General features: G+C 42.3%; 1 protein-coding gene across 1 annotated transcript in view; it reads right to left on the bottom strand.

Annotated features, from left to right (window-relative positions):
- LOC310865759 (WASH complex subunit 2-like) overlaps nucleotides 1–26,413 on the bottom strand; it is a 41,323-nt gene extending 14,910 nt beyond the window's left edge. Inside the window, exons 1-25 of the mRNA XM_083774967.1 lie at nucleotides 26,277–26,413; nucleotides 23,617–23,766; nucleotides 20,197–20,361; nucleotides 18,682–18,750; nucleotides 17,946–18,119; nucleotides 17,165–17,258; nucleotides 17,011–17,069; nucleotides 15,900–15,947; nucleotides 15,384–15,491; nucleotides 14,579–14,690; nucleotides 13,866–13,925; nucleotides 13,114–13,241; nucleotides 12,941–13,013; nucleotides 11,053–11,244; nucleotides 10,262–10,455; nucleotides 8,911–9,021; nucleotides 8,089–8,178; nucleotides 7,720–7,821; nucleotides 7,515–7,622; nucleotides 6,659–6,822; nucleotides 5,013–5,145; nucleotides 4,331–4,415; nucleotides 3,964–4,146; nucleotides 3,358–3,560; nucleotides 2,206–2,319 (exon numbers count right to left, since the gene is read on the bottom strand). Of these exons, the coding sequence (XP_083631093.1) occupies nucleotides 2,206–2,319; nucleotides 3,358–3,560; nucleotides 3,964–4,146; nucleotides 4,331–4,415; nucleotides 5,013–5,145; nucleotides 6,659–6,822; nucleotides 7,515–7,622; nucleotides 7,720–7,821; nucleotides 8,089–8,178; nucleotides 8,911–9,021; nucleotides 10,262–10,455; nucleotides 11,053–11,244; nucleotides 12,941–13,013; nucleotides 13,114–13,241; nucleotides 13,866–13,925; nucleotides 14,579–14,690; nucleotides 15,384–15,491; nucleotides 15,900–15,947; nucleotides 17,011–17,069; nucleotides 17,165–17,258; nucleotides 17,946–18,119; nucleotides 18,682–18,750; nucleotides 20,197–20,361; nucleotides 23,617–23,766 (2,919 nt within the window). The 5' untranslated portion in view covers nucleotides 26,277–26,413. The remainder of the gene's footprint in view (nucleotides 1–2,205; nucleotides 2,320–3,357; nucleotides 3,561–3,963; nucleotides 4,147–4,330; nucleotides 4,416–5,012; nucleotides 5,146–6,658; nucleotides 6,823–7,514; nucleotides 7,623–7,719; nucleotides 7,822–8,088; nucleotides 8,179–8,910; nucleotides 9,022–10,261; nucleotides 10,456–11,052; nucleotides 11,245–12,940; nucleotides 13,014–13,113; nucleotides 13,242–13,865; nucleotides 13,926–14,578; nucleotides 14,691–15,383; nucleotides 15,492–15,899; nucleotides 15,948–17,010; nucleotides 17,070–17,164; nucleotides 17,259–17,945; nucleotides 18,120–18,681; nucleotides 18,751–20,196; nucleotides 20,362–23,616; nucleotides 23,767–26,276) is intronic.
- Between the last annotated feature and the right edge of the window lie 932 nt (nucleotides 26,414–27,345).

Raw genomic sequence — 27,345 nt, 5'->3', positions numbered from 1 at the left:
CAGACACAGACAAAGATCATCGGAAGGATTACAGAGACTATGCCAGACAGGTCCGGATTAAGACCAGCCTTCTTTGCAGATCCCTGACAACGATCTGCCTACAGGAGTCGTGAGGGCTTCACTCCTTTTCCAAGGATTTGGATTTACTTTTTCCCTGACATTGGGGTACGCTTCAGTGGGCTTCACTCCTTTTCCAAGGATTTGGATTTACTTTTTCCCTGACATTGGGGTACGCTTCACTCCTTTTCCAAGGATTTGGATTTACTTTTTCCCTGACATTGGAGTACTTGACTTTTTCATGACTTTGAATTCGTTTTGATTTTGCGTGGGGTTCTTTTCAAGACCGGCAACGAACTATGAACTTCTTGCGCACAAAAAAATCGCAAAAAAGAAAAGATGTGAAAAAGAATGTAATGTAAACGTTTTTCAATATGAATCGAATCTATGCATTTATAATTATTACTGTCTATTATGTAATAATTAGGGGCCGGAATGTTGGTGACAGCTATATGGGTCACGTGGTGTTGTGTGCTACTAGCCTACGTCACTCATAGAAAGTCAGCTGTTCGCAAAGCGGCATTTTCATGAATGGAAGGAGAGAGGGGGTGAACGGGGGAGGTCCAACTTTGTTGACCGCAAATCGCTTTTACGATGCTATGATGCACTGTGGTAAACTTCTTAACTTTAATAAACATATACCTAAAGCAGTACTCTGGCCTGGAGCAGTGATTCTCATTATAACAACGACTAAAGCAGCGAGTCTGACAGATAAAACATTTCCCCGCTTTAGCCTCTCGGCGTCATACGCTATAGACGCCTTACAAATGGATAGACTGAATGATTAACTACCCCAAAAATATAGTTTACATTTTACCACTACTATTAACTTAAAACAGAATTCTTAATATTGTAAGCATAATGATATTGTCGCATTGTGATATTTGGCCATAACTCCCTCCTCTGAGGGAGCTACCTTTGGGGAAGGGGGTTGTTGTCCAGACAGGTCCGGGTCATGGGTTCATGTAGCATGCCAAAGTTTGTGCTATTGCCATTGAGAATGCATTGGGCGTTTAAGTTAAATAACTCAGAAACTACAAAACATTTCAAAGTAAAAAGTTCCAGCATGTGTCTCCACAGTAAGCTGAATTTTACAAAGTGTGAATGGAGTTTCTAGGTGAAAGTGATTTTTTTAAGTGCCACTATCTGCCTATAAATGTCTCAAATTTGAAAGCACTATATTTCTAAAACGATGAAACATTTCAAAGATTCCTTTTCAGGCACACATGTCCACCGTAGGATGAACCTAAATAGGGTTGAATGGGGTTTCTAGGTGTAAGTATGTAGGACTAGTAGTGGGTGAAACGTTACAATGGTAATATGTTGTAAAACAATGAGTAATGGTAATATTTAGTGGTTTTCACTTTTACAATTTTTCCATGGTAACTTATGTAGCATCACTTTCATGAAACCGAATCAAGCCTCAACATATCCAGGTTAACTGGTTAAATTAATCTGGCAAGATCAACCAGCTTTCATGAAACCGGTTAAGCACTGATCCAGGATATATTAAACCAGGATATGTGTTAAAGCCCGGCTTAATCTCTAATCCAAGTTTCGTGAAATAGGCCCCAGTTTACTGTTATGTGGCTTATTTCTTCCATATAATGTTTTCAGATACATATTCTAGCGCAATGATTAAGTTGAAAGCAAGTAATACACTGTCTGGATGTTATCTGGAATGGAAATAAAAACTGAGTATTCTGTAATCAGTAGCAGCTGTGATGGACGGACGCGCAAATATGGGAAATTAAACGGGTGAGCTTCATTGTTATTGGCTTTTATCGATGTGTATCTCTACACGTCATCACGCAGCACGTTTTCGTTTTAATAAATAAATAATGCAATCGTTTTTATGGACCTTTGATATAAAAACACACAGAAATGAGAATTTTCAAAAAAAAATTGGCATCCATTGTTAGGTATGCCCATATAATGACCACGGATATGGTCTAAAAGTGTGAAAAACGTCTTTTTCATTTCACTGCACCTTTAAAGGCATAACAGCCATTCAGAATGTGTGACATGGTTTCTGTAACGAGCCCTGTGGTGTGATGCAAGCAATGAGGAGCATGTGTGGAGGGGAACCAGAGGGAAAGGTTGAGTCTGGTGGGAGGGGAGAGAGAGAGAGATAGAGTGTGAACTGACCACAGCTCTCCCTGAGGTGGTGAAGAGGTCAACATCTGGGTCGTTGTCTCTCTGCTGCGTCCGGCTGAACAGCAGCTCCTCGTCCTGGAAGACCCCGGTGGTCTCTGCTGCGGCCTGCATGAGAGGGGGGAGGGGGGGGGTCAAACACACACACCTCTATACCGTTAACCCTAACCCTGGTGGTCTCTGCTGCGGCCTGCATGAGGGGGGGAGGGGGGGGTCAAACACACACACCTCTATACCGTTAACCCTAACCCTGGTGGTCTCTGCTGTGGCCTGCATGAGGGGGGGGTCAAACACACACACCTCTATACCGTTAACCCTAACCCCGGTGGTCTCTGCTGCGGCCTGCATGAGGGGGGGGAGGGGGGGGTCAAACACACACACCTCTATACCGTTAACCCTAACCCTGGTGGTCTCTGCTGTGGCCTGCATGAGGGGGGGAGGGGGGGGTCAAACACACACACCTCTATACCGTTAACCCTAACCCTGGTGGTCTCTGCTGTGGCCTGCATGAGGGGGGGAGGGGGGGGTCAAACACACACACCTCTATACCGTTAACCCTAACCCTGGTGGTCTCTGCTGTGGCCTGCATGAGGGGGGGAGGGGGGGGTCAAACACACACACCTCTATACCGTTAACCCTAACCCTGGTGGTCTCTGCTGCGGCCTGCATGAGGGGGGGAGGGGGGGGTCAAACACACACACCTCTATACCGTTAACCCTAACCCTGGTGGTCTCTGCTGTGGCCTGCATGAGGGGGGGGAGGGGGGGTCAAACACACACACCTCTATACCGTTAACCCTAACCCTGGTGGTCTCTGCTGTGGCCTGCATGAGGGGGGGGGGGTCTAACACACAGCTCTGTATCGCTGCTGTCAGCTCCATATTCTAACGTTGTGTTTTTGTTTTGTTAAATTAAACAAACCTTGAGTGTGTTCTTAGGCCTCACTGTGTCATGGCCGCCTCAATGCATTTCCATTGTGTGTTCTTAGCAGCCTGGCGGCTGTTCTACAGACCTTGAGTGTGTTCTTAGCAGCCGGTGTGGTGGCTCTTCTACAGACCTTGAGTGTGTTCTTAGCAGCCGGTGTGGTGGCTCTTCTACAGACCTTGAGTGTGTTCTTAGCAGCCGGTGTGGTGGCTGTTCTACAGACCTTGAGTGTGTTCTTAGCAGCCGGTGTGGCGGCTGCGCTTCCTTCTGCGTCCTCGTCTTGGTCGTCCTCGTCTTGGTCGTCCTCGTCTTGGTCGTCCTCGTCCTGGTCGTCCTCGTCCTGGTCGTCCTCCTGGTCAAAAAGACTGACGGCCTTCGTTTTGTTGGCTTTCTTCTCTTCCCTCGTATTGGGGGACAGCGGCACAGCTGGTGGCAGATGTATTTATATATTATTATAATTATTATAATAATTATTATTTATTTATTTTCACTATATTGGAGTATTTCCAATTTTCTTATACTTTTCCTTCTACTCCACTACATCTCAAAGGCAAATATTAGTTACTTTCCGTCTTTAGATTATTATTACAAAACATAACCACTTCAGCCACTTGAAAATAACCAAGCTCACAGTACATCACAAAGCGACACGTTGTGAACTTGTACATCTGCCCTTTTTAAAGGTTTTTTATACATTTGAAATCTTGTGAAATGGGACCTTGAATCCTCATAATGACTACTTTTACTTTTGCTACTTTAAATCAGTAGTATTTCTAACATTGCGGTATTGATACTTTTATTGAAGTAAAAAAGAAAACATGCGAAGTACTTCTTTCATGGCTGGCAGGCGACGGGGGGCCGTCCCCCCCGGACAGGATGCTCTCACTGGGCTCAGCCTGGTCCGACACCAGGCTCTTCTTGGGCTGCTTGGAGGCCAGGACGTCGATACCCCCGAACAGACTAACCGCTCCGGGGGGCTTCTTCCTGCCCTCACTGACCCCTGCTGGCAGGCCTGAACCGTTGAGGCAACAAAAAAAGGAGTTTGAAGTTAGAATGGGTTTGTATAGGATGGGAATAAAAGAGATAAAATGAATATCAAATATCTAGTAAATACGGAATCAAACACTATCTGGAGTCAATTGAAATGACCCCAATCATGTTTAATTCATGAATTATATCCCTTTAACAGCTCAGACCTGGTGTTGTTGAAGGGAGTTGCGCCTCAGTTCTCTGGGGCAGAGAGGGATGGGCCGGTGTTGGGGGCGGGGCCGCAGCACCACTCTGGAGGAAAGAGGAAGTACAGGGTTTTGCTCAACAGGGGGGGGGGGGACAAAAACAGGAAATTAAGAAACGCCTTTTATTGGTTTTTGAAGGGACAGACAGTAGGCTGACTGGAAACGGGAGAGAGATGGGGGATGACATGCAGTAAAGGCCGTGTCAGGCTCGGGAGTCGAACCTGCGGCACACTGCGACTGGATTACCTAAAATAACTTTCTTTTACACAAATGTAGTAGTATCTCTTTCCCAAACAGTTGATCGGACCCATAAAAAAACCCAGGTGTGCTTCCCCTGGAAAGTGCCCTTGGTTGAGGCAGTAGGTGCTCAGCTTTGATAATAACTTAACTCATAAACCAACTAAATGGATGAAGCGGCACTCCAAAATAAAAGATGCAAGACTGGCATGGTTTGCGTTGTTCCAAATTTCTTTCAAGATCTTATTTTGAAGAGCAAATGTACACAGTAGTAGTTAAAGTGGTTATACTCATATTAACGCATTATTAACCGGTTTTGCTAGGGGACTCCCTGGAACCCCCCCTTAAGGACCCCTCAACACCTTGAGAAGCACAGATCCAGATAGGATGGACTCCTCCCACTCACCTGATTGGCTGGAGTGGCAGCACTGATGACATCAGCAGGTTTGGAAACGAACAGAGATCCTTGACCACCATCGTCATCATCATCACCACCCTCATCTTCAAACATCAGCGCCACCCTGTGGTGTTTCTTCTGACTGCAGCAAGGACAGTAATGGAGACGTTAATACACCAGTTGGTTTTCAACCCTTTTCATATTAAGGTCCATTATTAATTTGAGCCACGGCCCACCGTTTGATGAGATATATAGGGCTCCATTTTTGTCTCATCTTTCTAAAGCCACTATTTGGGGATTTAGGAGTGGGGAAAGGGTGTTCCCCACTAAAGTTGGTATTTTGGTTACCTGTCTAAATCCCTTAAACACCTCCGTTACCCGTTATATTATGCATAGGTGTGGTTTGGGCGTTACAATAATTAAACCAAATGTAACCAATCACCAGTCCACGTCATGCCATTGCCTTTAATAGATCCCTTATCCGTTAGTGCTATATTGCTTCATAGCCTTACGGTCTAAAGCCCATGGAAGAGTGTTGCGTTACGGGTGATTTTAAACTCCACTGTCGCTTTCCCAAATGTGTGTGACCAAATTAGCAATTTAGGGGAAAGCGTGCCAACACGCCCATGACCACACCTCTAGGCGCAAATACCGGTGTCGGCAAAAAATATAGCGGGTGACGCTGGACGAAAATACCATTAAGGGACAGAGAAAGCTCCTATATTAGTATTTTCGGGCAGCGGCTGAATTGTGGGCCGCGCTGCGGGTAAAGTCTGAGACGAAATTGGAGCTCTAAGGGCCGATTCATACTCCTATTTTACTGCTGTTTCGGCGCTGTAGTGCCGAAATGATTTCGGCTCGTCAGAAATTTTCAGTAGCACCGAAGAGCCGACTTTAGGACGGTACCCGCCCCCCTGAACCTCAAATGACGTCACATTGTAGGCTCTACAGCGCCGAACCGACTTTTATTCGGCTCTAAAATAGGAGTATGAATCGGCCCTTAGCCTCTCAGACCCAAGACTTAAAGGGGGTCACTTCACCCCTTTTGCAACCAGATCTTATTTTAATGATGTTCAGGACACAAGAAAACACTTTCCTAGGTTTGTTTCGTGTGTGAAATAATGTGTTTTTCACTTCCTTCCTGGACTACACGTTGTCTCAGTAAGACAGCCCTCCCCCTCTCCACAAGGAGGAACAGTGCACCAAAGCATTATGGTCATTTTAGGAATTCAGCAATCCAGTCAAACACACAGACTACATTATTGTTCTGGCCATAGGATGCACATTTCAAATTGTGCTACTGTTATCTACTACAATGAGTGACTGCAGTTTCTTCCAGCGGTGAAATGTCCCTTCATGATTATGTCCACAATTCCATGCTGTATTGATATAGCAAACCTTGATCAAAATAATCATTCTTCTACATTCTAATTGTGTAGATTCTTTTAAATTAAGCAATGCAGATCATGTTTAACAATAATTTTACTCTAGAGAGCGTAACGTCAAACCAAATGGACCTGTAACGGGTCCATCATGTTTATTTCATTTTATACTATACTATACTGTCCCAAAGGATTTGGTCAGAAGTTACCAGCTGTTATTAATTAACGTAAGTGCACAATGATCATTATTATTGATTGCTTCCATGTGAATACCTGGACACTTTAGTGGTAGCAAACAGGTCATCATCTTCATCGTTATCAAAGAGACTGCCTTTCTGGGATGTAATGACGCTGGGGAGACTAGAGGGGGCGCTCACGCTGGACTTCATCCCTCCCGTCTTGGTCTCTGCAGGGGCTTTGGAGTTCAGCCACTGGTCCTGTCAATCACACGTGTCAAGTCAAAACACCACATCAAAACACCACAAGCTTCCAGTCTCAGTGCGGACACTCAAACCACAAGGCCACTGAGCTATGTGACTTGTTAAAATGTGTCTTTTTGTGTATGTTTTTGCAGCCTGCCATTCAATTTAACTACCTAAACACTTCAGCCCTATTTTATACTTTAGATATTATATAGAAAAAGGCCAAAAAACACCTCAACAGGTTGGTGACAGGTGCGTAGGACAGAAGTATCTCTGCTGTCGGGAAAAACCACCTACTGTTCATTTATCAGGAAACTAAAAATATAACTTTTTCAGGAAAATGAGAGAACCGTATTTTTTTAAAACAAAGCAATACTGCCTCATCAAAGTTGGTGTTGTGACTTTATACTGTATATCGTCAATTACTTGCATGAGAGGGGGAGAGGTGGTGGAGTTAGTTTCTTTAGCAGACAGTTTGAAGGTCCAATGGAGTTAAGAGGTTTTGTCCAAAGCGTTTTTTTACTTTACTTTCCATTGGTTCAATATTTTCAAAACAACACACAGGCGTAAAGGGTGTTCACAATAGCACTGATATATGCAAAGAAATTGAAAGAAACCTAAAAAATTGAGTTAGGTGGTTTCCTCCCGACAGCAATGATATAATAAAGGGTGCATGGCGGTGAGGTGACGTGAGGAGACAGGCTTACCTCGTCGTCGCTGAACAGCGAGCTGGCTGCGGTCTTCTTGGGTTGCGGCGTCGTGGCTTCAGCTTGCTTCGCGCTGCGCTTCGATTTAGCCGCCGACGCGAACAGATCCTGTGCGGGGATCGGAAGACGGGATTGTTATCACGAAGACACTTCACTGTTAAAATACACGCTTAGAAATACCTGAAACGTGTGCGTGTTACTTCACCTCTTCCTCCTCGTCGTCGAACAGGGACAGAGGGGCCTTGCTGGTCTTTGCATGGCTGCTGGGCTCAGGCTGGGACCGGCTCTTAGGGAGGCTTGGGATTATCTGCAAAGACACAAAACTAATTAAAACTAATTCGGTCATTTTATTTTGAGGTTTCAGTCTGGAACGTCATGTCAACCAATCAGAATGTCGAAGTTTTCGTGTTTATTCATTGATATATAAATAAAAACTTTTTTGATTTGGCAAGCTTCCGCATGCGATGTGCGTCACCGAAGCCTGCATTTTCTCGAGATACAAGCGCACCAGAGCCGAGGGAGGAGTCTACCTTTCTATATCTAATCTATGGATTCAACCTTGCTGAAATCTTACTTGTGAATCTTCGTCAGAAAAGAGCCCTCTTGTGGCGGGTCTGTGCGTCTGCGTGCTAGGAACCTTCTCCACATCTGGTGGACGTCCATTCTGAAACCAGAGAAATAGCTTCATTCAGGGCGGCAGTGGCTCAGCGGCGGTAGCTCAGGGCTAGGAGTGACTGAGAAGGTTCCCAGTTCAAACCCGGGCTCCCCCAAAGTTAGTGTGGAAGTGTCCTTGAGCAAGACACTGAACCCCCTAATTGGTCCCGATGTGCAGGTTGGTGCCTTGCATGGTTTCCTCCGGCATTGGTGTGTGAATGGGTGAATGTAATGCACAATCTATGTAAAGGTGTATGAATGTGTGTGTGTGTGTGTGTGTGTGTGTGTGTGTGTGTGTGTGAATGGGTGAATGTATTGCACAATCTCTGTAAAGCGCCTTGGATAAAGGCGCTATATAAATGCACCATTTACCATTCATGTTCGGCTATTATTCAGAATATATTATTATTAATGATGTTATTATTATTCACATTTTTAATTTGAAAATGTGTCAATATGATGGCTGGATGGGAAGAGATAGAAGAGAGCATAAAGGCTTTGAAACTAGCTTGCCCCACAGTTAATTCGGAAACGTAAATTCTGTCGATTATTTTTCCCCTTCAGTAACGCCAGATGGTATTGTATTTTATATCGTTGTCATCATTGATTAGTCACCTTGACAACGAAGTATAACTTGTAAGGATCGTGCGATCGTGGAATGAGCAACACCGCTAAACGTGTGGGTTTCACTGAATGGGTTCCCTGACCAAAGAGAAATAAAGTGTGGACAGAGAGGACATACCTCGTCAGATCTGTCAGAGTCGCAGCTGGGGGACGGCTGGCGTTTCTGAAGGGCCTCAGAGAGCAGGTTCTTGGTCCCGGGGCCGAACATGGAGACGGCCCCCGCTGGCATCTGAACAACAACAACAATGCTTTATCCTTTAAATCAGGAGTTCCCAATATTTCTGTTACCACGCAGTGTTGTTTTCGTCGACTAAAACCAAGACGAAAAATGTTCGTCGACTACCTTTTTCCACTGACGAAAACTAAATGGAAACTAAATTAAAACTAAGCTATGGTGAAAACTAAGACTAAATATACTGACAATTTCGTCAACTAGACTAAAATGTTAGGAAGGGACTAGTGAACAAGAGATCCAGTATAAGTCATTTTACAATTAGTTGCATGCTGAAAATAGCAAATCTACAAGCTCATCTACAAGCAACGCGTCGCAGCATTACGAGTGTAAAATCAGTCATTACGACGGCATCAAGGCCCGCCAAAACACATTTTAGTCGACTAAATCACTTGTAGATTTAGTCAACTAAAATCTCATCACATTTAGTCGACTAAAACTAGACTAACACTAATACATTCCATGTGACTAAAAATGTGTCAAAACCATTCAAGAGACTACAACTAAAATAAAAATGTGCTGCCAAAAACAACACTGTTACCACAGACCGGCTGGCAAAATGTCCTCACAAGCAGAGGTGTGCAATCTGGTCTGCAAATCATTCCATCCATTGACCATGCGCGAGCGTACGGTTCTATACGTGCGGAGTGCGCATGCCGCGTAGGGAATAATTATGGTATGCCGTCTGAAAAAACCTAGACTACAGCACTGTGTGTATATAAATATATATACACACACGCCCGGGATTCGAACTTGGGTCTCCCGCATGTAAGTCAAAGTCAAAGTCGTGTGTACGTATGTATGTGAGTGAGTGAGTGAGTGAACGAGTGAGTGAGTGAGAGTGAGTGAGTGAGTGAGTGAGTGAGTGAGTGAGTGAGTGAGTGAGTGAGTGAGTGAGTGAGTGAGAGTGAGTGAGTGAGTGAGTGAGAGTGAGTGAGTGAGTGAGTGAGTGAGTGAGTGAGTGAGTGAGTGAGTGAGTGAGAGTGAGTGAGTGAGTGAGTGAGAGTGAGTGCGTGAGTGAGAGTGAGTGCGTGAGTGAGAATGAGTGAGAGTGAGTGAGTGAGTGAGTGAGTGAGTGAGTGAGTGAGTGAGTGAGTGAGAGTGAGTGAGTGAGTGAGAGAGTGAGAGTGAGTGAGTGAGTGAGTGAGTGAGTGAGTGAGAGTGAGTGAGTGAGTGAGTGAGTGAGTGAGTGAGTGAGTGAGTGAGTGAGTGAGAGTGAGTGAGTGATTGCATGCACCTTCTTCTCGGGAGCTTTGGGCTGCTCCTCCCCCACCACGGTGCTCTGGGCCGGAGGGGGCAGGGCCACGGTGCTCTGAGGGGGCGGGGCGCTCGACTTCTCACTGAATATGTCACCTTCGTCCTCCTCATCCTCGTCTTCATCTCCGCCGAAAAGGTCCACGGTCTTCTTGGCTTTTGGTCTGTCCTGGCCAGCTGAACAAAGCCACACACACACACTCAACACAGGGACTTCTATTTAACATTTCTCTCTGTGTTGTGAGCTTGTAGATCAGTTTGGTGCGTGACGCCGCTCTCAGTCTCAACTCCGTGTCTGGTAATCAATGTCTTTACTGGAGACGCATGCAACGTTAATGCCGTTGGGAAAAGACAGTTCTCTTGAATGCTGCCTTTGAGTACAGTGATGGAAACGGGGCTATTTATGATTTCTTTCACCATAATAAATGTTGCATGTTGTGATGCAGTTGTTCACATGCCTGTTCAACCCCAGTACTCGGGTCAAATACAACTCAACAAGTCAGAGTTGCTCTTTCAAATTTGTACTTCAGGGGGGTTAGCGCAGGGGGTTAATTTATGATGTATTTTTGTACGTTTGGGTCCCGGGTGTCCCTTCCTACAAATCTAGTGGAGTCAAAAGTACCATATGTGTCTTTGAAACATGCTGTAGTGCAGTGAAAGTAAAGAAAAAGATAATGAAAAAAGGAGTATAGTTCTCAATTAAATGCACGTAGGTACTGTCCACCGCTGACAAGAATCGAGGCAAACTGAAGCAACGGCCATCATCACACTTACCAGTGTTGGGCGTTTTCGTGCTTTTCTTCCCACTGAAAAAGTCATCCTCCCCTTCGTCGTCGTCAAACAGCCCTCCCCCACCTCCACCTGAGACGGGTCTGGGGGCCGAGGGCGTCCTGGGTTTGCCTGGAGTTCCATTCTCTTGGCTCTCCGCCGACTCCTCCTCCTCCTTGGAAGCGAAGAGGCGGTTTTCTACAAGGAAGACATTGTTTTCTTTGTTGGTGTATTGAGTAAACTGAACCCGAGCTGGTCTCTGCACTTGGACCGCTTTTTCCCCGCCAAAATAATAATTTGTGAATAAGTTCACAAAGCTCACAACGCGTTACTTTTTGGCTAATGTTTCCCTCAGAATATGAATGCTGGGTTCACGTGGTTAACCGTATTAATTCCAGGAACGTGGGATTCCGTTTTATTCTCCACCCCCCCACCCCACCCCCCGCCTGTGCCAGAATGTAAAAACCTGTCTTTATTTAATGTAATTTAATCCGGTAATTAAAAATAATTAAAAATAATAATATATATGTTTTTGCTTTTACTCACATGTTAGACAGCCTACTGTAACTGTACATACGGATCCGCTTATTACTCCTTTGTATGCTCAAAATGAGCCAAAAGCCAGTGTTTAGAAGGTTATTTTTCCCTTTTCTTACATCCGCGGACGGAAACATCTCATCGCCGGTCTACCGCAGCCTAGAGTGTAGCCACACTTTAGTGTGGGTTGACGACAGATTACAGCATCTTGCAATGGGTCTGGTCCACAAGATTCGATACACCACCAAGATACCCATGTACCTGTCTAAATACTTCCTTAATGTCAACGAAGTCCACACCCACAACACCAGAGGGAGTTCAGCAAACCATGTGCAATCCAGATTCGGCACAAACAAGGGACTAAATTAATTTCGCTCCTATGCCACCATAATGTGGAACGCCCTACCAACAGTCATTAAGACATGCAAATCCCTTGACTCTTTATCAACGCGAGACTGATGACGTATTGAAGCTGTGCCACAGCGCAAATGTAAATACAACCGTACAAGACTACAACTCGAATTATTATTATTATGGACATATCAGATGTTTGTCCCGCTGCTTCCTGTTCATCGTTTCTGCTTGAGAGAGACCAGATGCAGGAGGGGGGGGGACTCGTGAACTCAATACTCAGGTTAGATTCCGCCCCCTCCTATAATATATATATATATATATATATGGCACTTTTTTCTGAAAAGAAAGTCAGAACTGTTATTACTATAGGCTTAAATAAATACGAATAAGTCAATAAGGCAATTATTGGATTATTGAATAGGCTGGGTTGCTAGGCTAGCAAGTTTCTTGTAAAATTGCAATATTTACACTCAAGGGTGTTCTTTATCATCATTAATGCACTTCTGTGCTGCCTTTTCTGCAGCATCGCAGGCGTGCATTTATGACGATAAACTAGAGAACACCCTCTCGTGTAATATCGCTTAACTATGAAACTTGTCCTGGACTCTCCCTCACACACTGTAGACTAGAGTGTCCTGGACTCTCCCTCACACACTGTAGACTAGAGTCTTAACTATGAGACTCTCCCTCACACACTGTAGACTAGAGTCTTAACTATGAGACTCTCCCTCACACACTGTAGACTAGAGTCTTAACTATGAGACTCTCCCTCACACACTGTAGACTAGAGTCTTAACTATGAGACTCTCCCTCACACACTGTAGACTAGAGTCTTAACTATGAGACTCTCCCTCACACACTGTAGACTAGAGTCTTAACTATGAGACTCTCCCTCACACACTGTAGACTAGAGTCTTAACTATGAGACTCTCCCTCACACACTGTAGACTAGAGTCTTAACTATGAGACTCTCCCTCACACACTGTAGACTGGAGTGTCCTACCTGTGGTGGGCATGCTGCTTTGGTTCTTTTCTTCAGGCCGGGCAGGTTTCGGTGCGTCAGAGAAGAGATCGCCCTAGACAGTGAAAACAGCAAAGCAGCAGTCATACAATCCATAATCCATGATGTAACTGGGGAATACATTGTTATTATCTACTGTAAGTAAGTCAGCGCACCTCATCGTCGTCATCGAACAGGCCTCTCCCTCCACTGAAGAGGCCTCCTCTTCCTCCAAAGGGAGAAAAGTCCTCGTCCTCCATCTTGGGTGGCTTGAACATGTCATCGTTGGCATCCTCTGCTGCTGCTACCATGTATAAAAAAATAGGGTGTAAGTCATTAAAATAAGTGTTACATAGCTCTATTTTCCTTTTTTGTTGTTGCTTTTTACCACTTTTTTCTCCCCAGTTTAGTCATTATTCCCAAAATGTCCTCCCCTCACGTATTTTGAATCTTCAGCTCTTCAGTAAACAGAACATTCCTTTTCAGGTATGGGATATCAATCTCATTCAATAGGCAGAGAGAACCCATACAGGATAAATGGAATTGGAAGTGATGAAACAAAACCAAAAATGAGCAGCCGAATTGGAATTATTGGAACAATATTACCGGTATATAAATGAAGCTGATGAATAGGTGGCATGTCCTGATTGGATGAAATTGGTGTCTCAGCCTGAACATTTTTTTTTTTTTTTTTTTTCCTGTTTATTAAAGAGCTGGAGAGACAAGGAACAAACACTCTGTGAGAAATGATTACTGTCAGATTATAGATCTTTAACTGTGTAACACAAACAAAGTTTTCTTTTAATCACACAATGCATGACTGACAGAATGAGATTTACTACACAACCAGTTTGCATTGTTGAAACAGAAACACAACAGAAAGAAAAATGCATGTGACAAAACATGAATGTGAATAACGTGATCCTACCCGCTGCTCTCGATGGCTTTTGATCTTTCTTGCTTTTACTTTTCTTCTTTGCCGTCAACGCTTTGGAGACATGACACGAACAGAAGGCATGAGCATGCACACAACGCATGCACAGCGCACACGCCGCACACACATACACAATTACACATGAGACCAACCATAGCTCCACTTCATTCCATTTTCAAACCATCTTCATTTAATTGCTCCTCACTAATGCTCATTATAAGCTGCCAGCTTTTCGGTCTACTCACTGTGTTCTGTCTCAGTCATTGGTGGGTTGAAGAAACCTGCCTACCAGTGACAAACAAGGTATCAAACTCATTATGTTTTAGATATTTTTTATATTAGAAGAATGGCTTATATTTCAGCATGCTAACTTTCCAGGAAGAGAAAGACTGCACTTTCTATAGGGTTGAAATCCCAAACGATGACGTCACTGGTAGACAGGTTTCTGGACTGTCCAGAGCCCACCAATGAGATTCAGAGAGTAATGGAATCCCCATCATGATATCACTGGTAGACAGGTTTCTGGACTGTGCTCCAAAGACCACCAATGAGCATGATAATTAAGATTGAGTTTGGAAATGGGTGAAGTGCACCTAAGATGAAATGAGTGAGGAACTAAAAAGTAAATAATAATAATACATTTGAGTGGCAGTTGGTAAATAATAAGCTGAAAGAGTAAGCAGTCGTGAGTACATGTGAGTACGTACATGTGCGATCGGCCTCCGCCTTGCAGACGGGAGGATCTCCTTTGATCCGAGCCGCCAGCTCGTCCGCGAACGTGGCCTGATGTGTTGCTGTGTTCTGGATGTGACACAGAGACTGGACGCAACGACACACAACACCACACGACACGTTAATATTTGTGTTACTTAATCATAATATATATATATATATATATATATCTGAACTATCGCACAGTGTTGATTTCGTCGACTAATACTATGACAAATTCTTTTCCTCGACTATCCTTTCTCCACTGACGAAAACTAAATGTACAAACAAAATGAAAACTAAGCTATAATGACTGAAACTGAGACTAAATATATTGACATTTTCTTCAACAAATAAAAACTAGACTAAAATGTTAGGAAGGGACTAGTGGACAAGAGATCCAGTGTAAGTAAAAGACAAGTAATTTTACACTTGGTTGCATGCTGAAAATAGCAGATCTACAAGCTCACAACGCGACTCGCAGCGTGGCGCGTTGTGAGCTTGTAGATCGGCTATTTTCAGTCATTACGACGAGATCAAGGCCCGCTAAAATACATTTACGTCGACTAAATCAACAATATATTTAGTCGACTAAAACTAGACATAACACTAAAGCATTTCAGATGACAAAAATATGACAAAAACTAAATGAAGCTTTATTCCAAAGACTATGACTAAACTAAAATCTGAATTTGCTGCCAAAATCAACAGTGCATAATATTCTAGCAGTCTCTGAACTATCGTGGCTATAGCGTAAACACACAGATATCTAAGTAGACGCTTCTCTATGGTCCATATCACCTTCTGGTCGTCCTCTTCATCATCATCATCCTCTTTGTCCGACTCTCCAAATATGTCCGAATCTTCGTCTTCCTCCTCGTCATCGTCGTAGCTCCGCATGGACGACTTCTAAACGGATATTATTATTAATAGGATATACAATGTTTAGTTTGTAAATTTGTTGTAATGCAATATATTTTCTAGAATGCATGAAGACCGAAAGCTTCAATTATTTTTGTTTTGTTTTGTTTTTAACTATGTAATGCAGAATTACATTGTATAATGTTTTAATTTGATTGTATGAGTGTTTGGACGCCAGGAAGAGTAGTCTTCACTGTAGTGAGGACTAATGGGGATCCGTAATAAACAATAAACCGTGTTAGGTTTTCTGGTCTAGAGGGGCGGGTCGTGGCTGAGATTGGTTCACCGATCTGTCCATCATCTCTTGGTGGACATGGCCCCCGCCCCTATGCACAGAGACCCCGAATGTTTGACTGTGACCTTTGACCCGTGTGTTTGAAGTAGAAGTCCACTCACCTTCTTGATGCTGCCGTTGGCCTCCCGATCGAAGTCCTCCTCTGACTGCTGCCCACACAAACACATTGATTGATTGATTGATTATACCAGTGTTATTAACAGTTTGTAGAATGGGTACAGTTCAAGGAAGTTACAGGTCAATACATTTTAAAAAAAAATGGGAAAAAAACAGGATAAAACTAAGACTTGTTTAAATCAGGGTCTCCATTTTCAGTACATCAAAGGATTAAAGACATACAAAATATAATTATACATATGAATAGAATAGGGGGAGGGGGATGCTGAGGACATGCAGCAAATACTGTCACATGATGAGATGTGACACAACAGAGGAAATGCTGTCACATGAGATGGAACACCAACAGCAGACCAAGGAAGCTCTGAGAAGGAAGGGAAGTGGTCACGTGACTGGGCTGCGCCATGACACTTTCATGGACACTTTCATGGGAGCCAAACTCACACCGGAAGTGCAATGAATACATGGCAGTGAATGGAGCCGGCTGGACTAGCTCATAACAAACATTATTTATGAACAATTGAGACCTTTTGTAAAGTAATCACTTCTGGAAAATAACAGAAGACATATCACAGGTTGTTTTCTAATCACTTACTTTTCGATGTGCACAGAGTGCACAGTATATCATTTTATCTGAGGATCTAAACAGCAGCAGGTATCGTTTCTGGCTCCGAAGTATCGCGATATTTGGCTGCCAGACAGGAAACGGTGGGAAGTCTTGCGATACTTGGTGCGTTCAGAAAGGTACTTTGTGCTCTTTAGATACCATACCTCTATAAAAATTACACAGTGTACACATCGAATAACAACACAGCAGACAATAATGTGTTACATGTCTTTTGTTATTTTCCAGAAGTGATTACTTTACAAAAGGTCTCAATTGTTCATAAATAATGTTTGTTCATGAGCTGGTCACTGAGCTCTCATTGACTCCAGTGCATTCTGCCAAACTTCCGGGTAGTTTGGCTCCCATGAAAGTGTCCATGAAAGTGTCATGGCACAGCCCAGTCACGTGACCACTTTTCTTTTTTTCCTTCTCAGAGCTTCCTTGCAGCAGACAAGGAAGCTTAGAGAAGGAAAGGACATGGTAACTACCTCATCCTTTTCATCCTCGCTCTCCATCACACTGTCTCGATCACTGTCCATGGACATTTCTGAAAAGGTAGGCATGAAAAATATAAAAACATTTGAATGGTATAGGGTTAAAAAACAATACATTCATCCTTTGTGGAATTTGAGGGTTAATTACCATCACTCGACAGGTCACCTAGTCCAACATCATCCTGTTCCATGAAGGCCTGGGAGCCGATCAGATATGGTAGGGGTCTGTCCACGTAAAGATCCTGGAAGGTGGGCAGAGAAAAAACTGGTACTTTTCAGGATTAAAATGAAAGAAATAGCAAAAGTAGCAGATCTACAAGCTCAAAACGCATCGTTTCGTGCATCGCTCTGAGCTTGTACATCTGCTACTTTTGATGCTTTTGTGTGACGCTGTAGTATGATCAAGTACGGCGCTAATTTATCCAAAAAAAAGAAAGGGAAAAAAAGAGGTTTCGCAGCACGGCAAGGTTCACTTGGTTCTTGGAGTTAAAAAGAGCCATTACCTATTAGAGCTTGTTGGTACTTGCTTCACGGACACACATGTTTCCTAATTGTTTTCTGTTTTGCAATCGTTTCATGAGATTTCCATTTTCAAAAAAAAAAAAAAAAAAACGTCCTAGATTTAAAAAATAAATACAAATAAATTCCATTAATACATATAAAAACATAACCTATTAAGAAGTAATGAAAGTAGCAACTCTACCATCTCACAATGGAACAAGACATGAGCATGTAGATCAGCTCTTTTCAGTAGACCGGGTCCTGGGGAGACGTCAGATTTCTCTATTGGGTCTCGAGCCAAAATGTTTGGGAACCACTGACTGTACTACAGAACTCTCGCTTATTATTACACACAATTATTATAGTCTATTAAAAGAAAAAAAGAGATGAAATGAAATGAAATAATAAAACGGTAACAGCCACTGTACCTTGGGTTCCAGTATGGCGTCCACTCTGTCCGCGGCGTCGTCATCCTCGGAGTCGGAGTTTCCTGCTTTGATGTCCAGCTGCTCGAAGGCAGAGTCCAGAACCTTCAGACCGTAGTTCACTGCTTCCTGCATCTTAGGGATCAGCTCGGCCTCTTTCTGCTCTCTGGTCTTCTCCTACGTTCATACAGCGTGTATACAGTACGTTCATACAGCGTGTATACAGTACATATACAGTAGTGTATACAGTACATACTACATACATGTACCATTCATGTAGTGTTGGATGTACATTGAACCGGTTTGAAATAAAAGGAAGTTCTCTTTGCAAAAGGATGGGGAGAAAATGGCTAATCTATAAATTCAACAAAAGATAGGGAAAGAAAAGAAAAGAAAAAGTTATCCATGTATTCCAAGAGGAAGTGAAATGTTACTTTATATTTATGCTTAATTGTTCTCTGTTCTTACGATAATTACTACTTGTTGTCCCAGGTGCTTTACATAGATTCTGCATTACATTCACACACGGAGGAAAACCATGCAAGGCACCAACCAGCACATCAGGAGCAATTAGGAGTTCTGTGTCTTGCTCAAGGACACTAACTCTGGGAGAGCCCGGGTTCGAACTGGGAACCTCACATTCCCATCCGGCCTACCGGCCATTCTACCCTGCCTGGGCCACTGCCGCCCCATTATGGAGACCAGGAGAAAATAACGATGAATTCTTATTGATTCCTACCGGTTCTGGCTGTTTGTCCTGAGCTTCAGCTTTGGGTGCAGGATCCTCGATCTCCTCGTCATAAACTCTCTGGAACAAAAGACACAATCACAGCATCCTATATTAACATTGACCACTCATTGACACATTGACACTCTGACTCATCATAAACTCTCTGAAACAACAGACACACAATCACAGCATCCTATATTAACCCTATTATTGCGGCTAGCTGTTAGCATATATCCCAGTTCCAGGTGCCACCATACGCGTTCACTATAAGAGTCAGAGTTTGCCCCCCCCCCCCCCCCGCACACACTATAGTATCATTGGAACAAGCACACACTCTTTGCCTTTCATCAGAAGCTTTTACATGGCGGGAGCATCGCGGTACAAAGGCACAAATTAAATCCGAACTTTGGATGGAAGAAGATCCACCAAGGACAGCTCTCCTGGATTACGATTTATGGACGTTTGAAAATCCTCCTTTCAACTGCTTTACACAGTTATTATATTTTCAATCCCATAGCTGGAACAGTGGGGCGTTGCTATAGGAACCGGACCAATGTTAAAAGCTGCGGTGGGACTCAACCATTATATAGACATTATATAGAGATATCTGTATATATACGGACCTGGGATATGACTGGGATATATACTTTAAATGCTTAGTATGAGGTATAAAGTACAGCAGCCTTGTGTTCCTAAAACAGAAAGATTGGGTATTGGGTAAGACTGACCTTATGTATCTTTCAGGACCTTTCACTGCTTTGTCTCAACCATTACTCTATGGCTCTGGTCTCAGCCACCGCGGTAGATATTTTGACATTCGTTTTTTTTTTTATGTTGCCACTACTGTTGGAGCAGCCATAAACTACACAGGTTCATCCCGATGTTCTGGTCATCTTTGTAATGTTAGTAAAAAGCAGGTAAAAGAGTAACGTTTGAGCAGACCAACATCAGTCACTTTTCCATTCACTGTAGTAGAAGAGGGTGCAGGTTTAAACCGCATATATGTCGTCTCCGCCTACAGGAAATGCGTTGCCTGCGACCATGAGACCCGTTTCTGAATCGGTCAATAGGAGTGGTTGCACCACTCAAAAAAGAAGAGTAAGCAATGGCAACCCATTTAGGACACCAGATTCTACAAATGTCTTCTAAATCATGGCAGTTTCACACCAATGTTTCTATGTCAGTGGTTCTCAAACTAATTCATGTCAAGGATCCCCAGAATTATATGTAATTGGCTGCTAACCCCCCCCCCCCCATCTGAAAATATGTTGTTCCAGGGACCCCGCCAGAAGTAAAGATTTGAGTTAAAAACATTTGCTCTGAAATAATCTATATTCAAACATTTGCACCACATTTTCACGATTTAAAAGAAATATCAGATCTACAAGCTGGTAGTGCGGCACAGAGTGCCGCACTACCAGCTTGTAGATCTGATACAATAGCTGAAGTTTATAATGTTCATAATGCTTAAAACACCAAAATGGGGTTGCCTTCCTGAATGGGTTTTAAAAATAAATCTCTCACGTTTTCTATGAACTGTGTGTTGGAGAGCATGAGGAAGTCGTTGAAGACTGAGTGCAGAGTGGCGTCCGTAGCCTTGGTGTCTCTGATCAGACCGTCCAGCTGTTTCTCTATCTCGTGGGTCTTGGACAGCATCCTCTGAGAGAAGTCTTGGAGGAACAGGAACAGCTGTGCACAGAAAGCACCATTCAGAGATTAAAACGCAGTTTATTGCGAACTAACTATGAGACCCTGCAGATCATGTCTGTGTGTCCGTGTGTCTGTCTGTCCCGCTGTTACACCACCCGCCCGCCACCAGAGGGCGCAGCTGTATCACACAAAACACACACACGCACGCACGCACTCACACACACACACACACACAACTTAACTTTAAAAAAAAAACGTAACTTAAAAAAAAAACTTTAAAAACACAAAAAAACTTAACTTAAAACATTTTTTTTAAACACTTAACTTCAAAAAACTTAACTTAAAAATAAAATCTTAAACTTAAAAAAACACAAAAAAACTTAACTTAAAAAAAAACTTTAAAAACACTTAACTTAAAAAAAACGTAACTTAAAAATAAAATCTTAAAAAAACACAAAAAAGAGAACTTTAAAAAGAAAACCTTAAAAAAGTATGTAATTTATTCTAATTGTTATTGCCATTTACGAGCTGCGTTCGCTTCCCGCGTTTGCGCGTCTTACTTGTAGTTAAAGGACAACTTTAGTTTTTTTGAACCAAGGTTCATGTTTTAGGTTGTTATTGGAGAAAGTAAAATAAGAGTGTTAATTTTTCTTCATTTGCTGCTTTCTTTCGTTTTAGGGAATTTAGCTGGTTTTGACAGGGGGGCGGGGGCATTCGAACAAGGGGCTAAATATGTATTGTTTTACAAAATTTTATAGCGATTAAAATTTTTATCATTTACTATAGTCCTACTAGACCCCAAGAAATTACATCTGGCCACAAAAGATCACGAGATGTACTGAATGTGTCAAACTGACATATTGAGCCTACGACACAGTGTGGCTTCCTCCCAATATAGGCTACCTTCACATTCAGTAGATCTTGTGGATCCTTTAGATCCTTTCTGTGGCCAGATGTAATTTCCTGGGGTCTATTAGGACTATAGTAAATAGTAAAAAAATAAATCGCCATAATATTTTGTAAAAAAATACGTATTTAGGCCCATGCTCGAATGCCCCCGCCCCCCTGTCAAAAACAGCTAAAATCCCTAAAACGAAAGAAAGCAGCAAATGAAAAAAAATTAACACTTATCTTTTACTTTCTCTAATAACAACTTAAAACATGAGCCTTGGTTGAAAAAAACTAAAGTTGTCTTTTAAGGGACGCAATAAAACAACGACCTCTGCATCCACAGGATGCACTACTATGCCTACTGTACCGTTTTTTAATTTTAGTTTATTTTGCTAGCTTTAGCTATAATAATCATTTCTTCTTCTGTTTTCTACATGAATATAACCACATTATAACCATATAAAATGGAGTTAAATGCTGAATTTGTAAAAATGGCAAAATATGACTCCTAACGTTGTTGAAGTGGGACTCATAAAATGTCCCTGGGACTCATTCTAAAAGACCATCCCTGCATTACATTGAAAACCTATTTACATCACTGATCATTAATGATGCAGTGTTGAGTTCGTCGACTAAAACTATGACCAAAGAATTTCGTCGACTACCTTTATTTTCTTCTCCCACCAATGAAAACTAAAACTAAATAGAAACTAAGCTATGATGAGTGATGCTTCCTATTATGCCATATTAGCTGGGTCAAGTTGTCTAGTATTGTCTACTGAAGCAGCAGGTCTTTCCAATGTTAACATGTCATCAGAACGAAACCTGATAAGCTTTGGGCTTATCAAGCATGTTATCGAGCATAGCGGCCCATGACATCATGTTTAAACAATCAAGAAATAAATCTAATCCCCCATGCTGGCACAAACATGTCGGCCTAAAAGTGTATTGATACCTACCACACCAACCAGTGCTAAACAAAGTAGAAGTGACTAGTGTACACACATTAACAAGTTAAAAGTTTATTCTATACAATTTTTCAACAGTAAAAAGGTTAATTGTTTTTTATAGAAAAGTAGGCTACTGTAGGCCCCAGTAAAAGAAATACTGGCTCCGTTCAGAATTTATTCACATCTCCTGTCTTTCCACAAAATAATAGAAAATGCTGGATAGTGGGCTCGATAAGAACGCGGCCCGATAAGCCTGAGTGATAAGGTGCTCGTTATCAATTTGTCATAACTCATAATGCATGTATTGTCTACTGCATCAGCAGGTCTCTACACTATTCAAACCATTATAAGTCACTGAATCCTCCAGGGATTTTCAAGTGGTTTAGTTTATTACGAATGCCACACACTTATGATATAGAATACTTGGTTAAATAACAGCGTGGATTTCCATACCAAAAATACCTAACTTCTTTTATAGTCCAGGGTACTTCTGTTTTATACAACTCGGATACATACATTTCATGCAGTGGAGTTATAATTATGACAAGCTGCCCCTTAGCGGGGGTTGGGGGCAGCTTGTCTATTCATGTGGATGGCGTTAGCTAGCTTACAGTAGCATGCTTTAATGTAATTACGAGCGTTGCAGAGCTCATTACATGGGCCTCTCCAGAAGGGACATTCTTGAAGATGATGGAAGGAAGGAGGCAGTTCATTCATGACGAGACCACTGGCGCTCGAGCAGTTGTTCCCAACCTTTTCTGGATCAAAGCCCAAGTGACAGTCTGAGTCTACAAAGAGTTCAAGCTGCAGCCCACCCACCTGTCTATCTATGCAGCCTTATGTTTAGGCAATTATTTGGGGGCTATAACTTGCTATACCATTACCATCACAGGTGGGAAACTGTAAAAAAAAAAAAAAAAAAAACAGGGAACAGGGAACGGGGTTCCCAAGCAAAACTAAACAAATCAATTCCTACATCTGCTTTTTTGAGAAATATTTAAACATTGGCAAACGCTTTGAATAATTTTAACAACACAACTCTTGTATGTTGTATTTTTTAATGGGGGTCCACCATCCACGGCCATATGAATGTGGGGGTCCCGACAGACAGTAAAAGGCATTGTGGACCAAACAACGACAGACCATAATCCTGGATCGTAACGGTCCAAATACAGTCATTTTCAGTGTCTGCTTATTATAAGCGACCCCCTGCACTGCTCAGTCTTACCCCAGAATCTGCAGCCAGGGACCAGGTAGCACTGCTCAGTCTTACCCCAGAATCTGCAGCCAGGGACCAGGTAGCACTGCTCAGTCTTACCCCAGAATCTGCAGCCAGGGACCAGGTAGCACTGCTCAGTCTTACCCCAGAATCTGCAGCCAGGGACCAGGTAGCACTGCTCAGTCTTACCCCAGAATCTGCAGCCAGGGACCAGGTAGCACTGCTCAGTCTTACCCCAGAATCTGCAGCCAGGGACCAGGTAGCACTGCTCTGTCTCATCTCCTCCAGGCTCCAGGGCCTCTCCCAGACCTGAGAGTCTCTCCCCACGTGGCTGGTACTCTGACCGGGGCCGTTCGCCATGCCGCCACCCGCTGCTTTGCTCATCTGAAATCATACATACAGCGTTGATATTATAAAAGTCTGGAATACATTTTTTTAATGTAGTAAAAAGTACAAAGTAAAAAGTACAAAATTGTTGGTATCAATTTCAAAACGTACCTCCAAAAGGCCCGTACGTCTCAAACTCAGTTTAATATAGGCTTCAGGGGGTCTAAAATATGGAATTATCTGCCTTTCCCTTTACATCTATGGGAATTGTCTTATCACCAATTCAAGAAGGTTCTAAAATCACTTCTCTTAACCACCAAATACTTCCCTTACGGTCTGCCAATTTAACCTGTATTGTGACTGTGACTGTGATGTGTTTTTATTTGTAATAGATGATCTGCATTTTCAATGTTGTAGTTTTTGTCCTGTGAATGTACAGATGTTCATGGAGAATGCCACTTATTAAGCACCTGGAGGGTATTTAGGCATTCTCTCCTTCACATTTTCTATTGACTTTGTGTAACATTTTTAAATGTTTTGTAAGTGAAAATAAACAAACAAAATACTTAATAAAGTACCAAAAGTGGAAAGTACTCATTATGCGGAATGTTCCATTTCAAAAACCCTTTTGAAAATAGCAGATCTACAAGCTCATATTGTGAGCTTGTAGATCGGCTCGAATATCCGGCTAATATCCGTTTTGTGATACCAATCAAACTCTGCAAAGTAACTCGTAAATAAAAGTTTTCAAATAATTGCAGTGGAGTAAAAGTACAATAGTTGTCTCTGAGATTTAGTGGAGTAGAAGTAAAAGTACTGAAAATTGGAAATACTCTGCCCAAAAATTGTACTTAAGTACTTGAGTAAATGTACTTATTATGAAACAACTATGATGATGATGAGTTGACGATGATGAAAAGTTATCAAGAGGTTCTCAATGTGGGGTGCAGGGTCCATGTTGGTTCCACGTAATAAAGCCTGGGTTCCATTTTAGTCTAAGATTTAGACTCTCGTAGATTATTTATCGATTCTGACATTCGATAAATAATCTACGGGAGTCTAAATCTTAGGCTAGGTTCCAGTTGACATTATGTGTCAGGTATTCAGGGTGCCTATAACTTTGTCAACGATAAGACATAAATTATTGTTAAACAATCTGCATTACTTAATTTACAAGAAGTGAAGTCTACACAATTAAGATAATGTATAATGTTCTTATATAGTTGTATATTAATTAGAATTAATTTGCCCCCTGTGTGAATATAGGATGGGATGGGGTAGGTGTACGCTGTATTTTAACCTAAGTCACTCATAATGGTGGTACATGGAGAGCCAAATATTTTCTGAGGTGGTACTTGGTGAAAAAAGGTTGATCAACGTTTACCTGTTATCTCTCCTAATGGTACCAACTTCAATACAGCATGGAATTGTGGACAAAATGTTATTCAACGACAACAACTAATTATTTCGTTTTGGGGTCTGAGTGAGAGGCTAAATAAATCTCATCAAATGATGAACAAATAACGGACCTTTGGTGTGAAAAGGGTTGAAACCCCCTGGTCTACAGCAACAGGCTTTCACATCAATATATACAGTACAGAGCAGAGTAGACCAGTGGTTCCCAAAGTGGGGTCCGGGGACCCCCAGGGGTCCTTGAGGGAGTTCCAGGGGGTCCCCAGCTAAATGATCATTTGGAACCAAATGGACCCCACTCTCAGAGTTAAAGGTATATTCAGTGATTTCACTTAATTCAAATATCACTTATTCTTTTGTTTTGTTGTGATAATCCTCTACTATAGAGTGTGCTGACCATATAAGGAGTTCCTCCCTGTCCCCAGTTAACCCCTGGGGGTCAAAAAACCTTAGGTTTCGTTTTTGGCTCTCTATCCTGATTGGATGAAAGGCTTAGGTCCCAGCCAAAAACGAAACCTAAGGTTTTTTGAGTGAAATCACTGAATATACCTTTAAATTAACATTGATTTTACAATATGAATTGTGGTTATAGAGATAAATGCCATTAAAAAGGGGTCCGTAGACTAAAGCATGTCAAACTGGGGGTTCTTGAAATTAAACGGGGTGAGAATCACTGCTATAGAGCCATGAAAATCTTCTCTTTATGGGGGTCCTAGCCCTCCAAGCAGAACCCAATGGTACTGTCCCTGGCATAGCTCTTCAAATGGGGTCCGCGGGGCTAATGAGTGTCAATTTGGGAAGTTTGGGAACCACTGGTCTATAGCAACAGGCTTTCACATCAGCATGACAGACATCTGTCAACTCTTGCGAGAGCTAAGAAGACATCAAGGCACACCGACTGACTCAAAGCAAGGGCTTCCTTCCTTCCTTCCATCCGAACAAGAACAAGATGCACAGCAGCTTGTACATCTGTTCTTGTCGGCTAGCGACACTGACTGTCGTTTATTACATCCTGTGGTTATCGTTTACTCGGCTATATTTACAGCAACAACTAGTCGTGCTAATGGCTTGTTGTTGCTAAACTAGCCTACAACGTCAGAATGATGTTAAAATGCTATGAGTTGTTGATATGGTAAAAAAAAAAAAATAGTCACCTTGGATGTCCCGCGGCACACACCGTCCGTGGTCACACGACGACGTGGAAATAAACGTGTTAAATGTGTATTTGTGTGGTGTTTTTCTGGTCTCTCATTGTGACAGCAGAGCAGCAGCCATGTTGCCTAACTGCCCTGTCTGCAGACAGTCACCTGACTGCCCGTTACCATGGCGACACACTGGAAGTAGGGGGGGGGGGTAAAGAGCACCGAACAGTGATGCGATTCATTCCACAGATTTTCTTTTTAATTTACACATAAACGTGGCAATACCACAATGTAAAAAGTCCCCCCCCCCCCCTAATTATATCAGTGATTCTCAAAGTGCGGTCCAGGGTCCCCCAGGGGTCCTTGAGGGAGTTCCCAACTAAATGATAGTTTGAAAATTGTAACCAAATGACTCGAGTAACGCTGAGACTGTACACTTTGTACACTCTCAGAGTTAAATTAACATTGATTTTACAGCGGGGAAAAATCCCTGGGAGATAGATATAGTGATGTCTGGCCATGCCAGGCTAGACTAGTGGCTTAATTGTTGTCTCCCTGGTCTGCTGAGTTTGATTTATTTTTTATTTTCTATGATGTAAAAATTAATCATTATTTATAATTGATCATTAGCTGTTCAGATGAATTGAAAATGAAGGACCCCAATGGCCGTAGTGCTTTCTTGTTTGTTAGTTTTTTAATCCTCTTAGCAGACCTTGTATTGAACTGTACTTTCCTGTGCTTATTCTGCAAATTGTTTAATTATTCAATCAATCAATCACTTCAGCAAAAGTAGGCCAAGTAGATTGATTGATTAGTATGCAGAATGGGTACATTTCATTTTCAAACGAAAACACAAGTCAATACAAAAACTGTTACTTTGTGGACGAATCATATGCTAAAGAACTAAACTTGTTTACGACTATAGTAGTGCCATAAACACAAAATTATACTAAAATACCAAGAACCTACATGTTAATCACTTATTTTTTTACTAATAGTAGTATAGTATATGTTTAATAAACATGTATAAATATTGTTTATACATTACATACTGAAACTGGACGGAATGTTAGGGAAGTGC

This window comes from Protomyctophum parallelum, assembly GCF_964188405.1.
Source record: "Protomyctophum parallelum genome assembly, chromosome: 10".
Classification (NCBI taxonomy): Eukaryota; Metazoa; Chordata; class Actinopteri; order Myctophiformes; family Myctophidae; genus Protomyctophum; species Protomyctophum parallelum.
The sequence above is the reverse complement of the archived record's forward strand: the minus strand, read 5'-3'. Positions and strand labels throughout refer to the sequence as shown.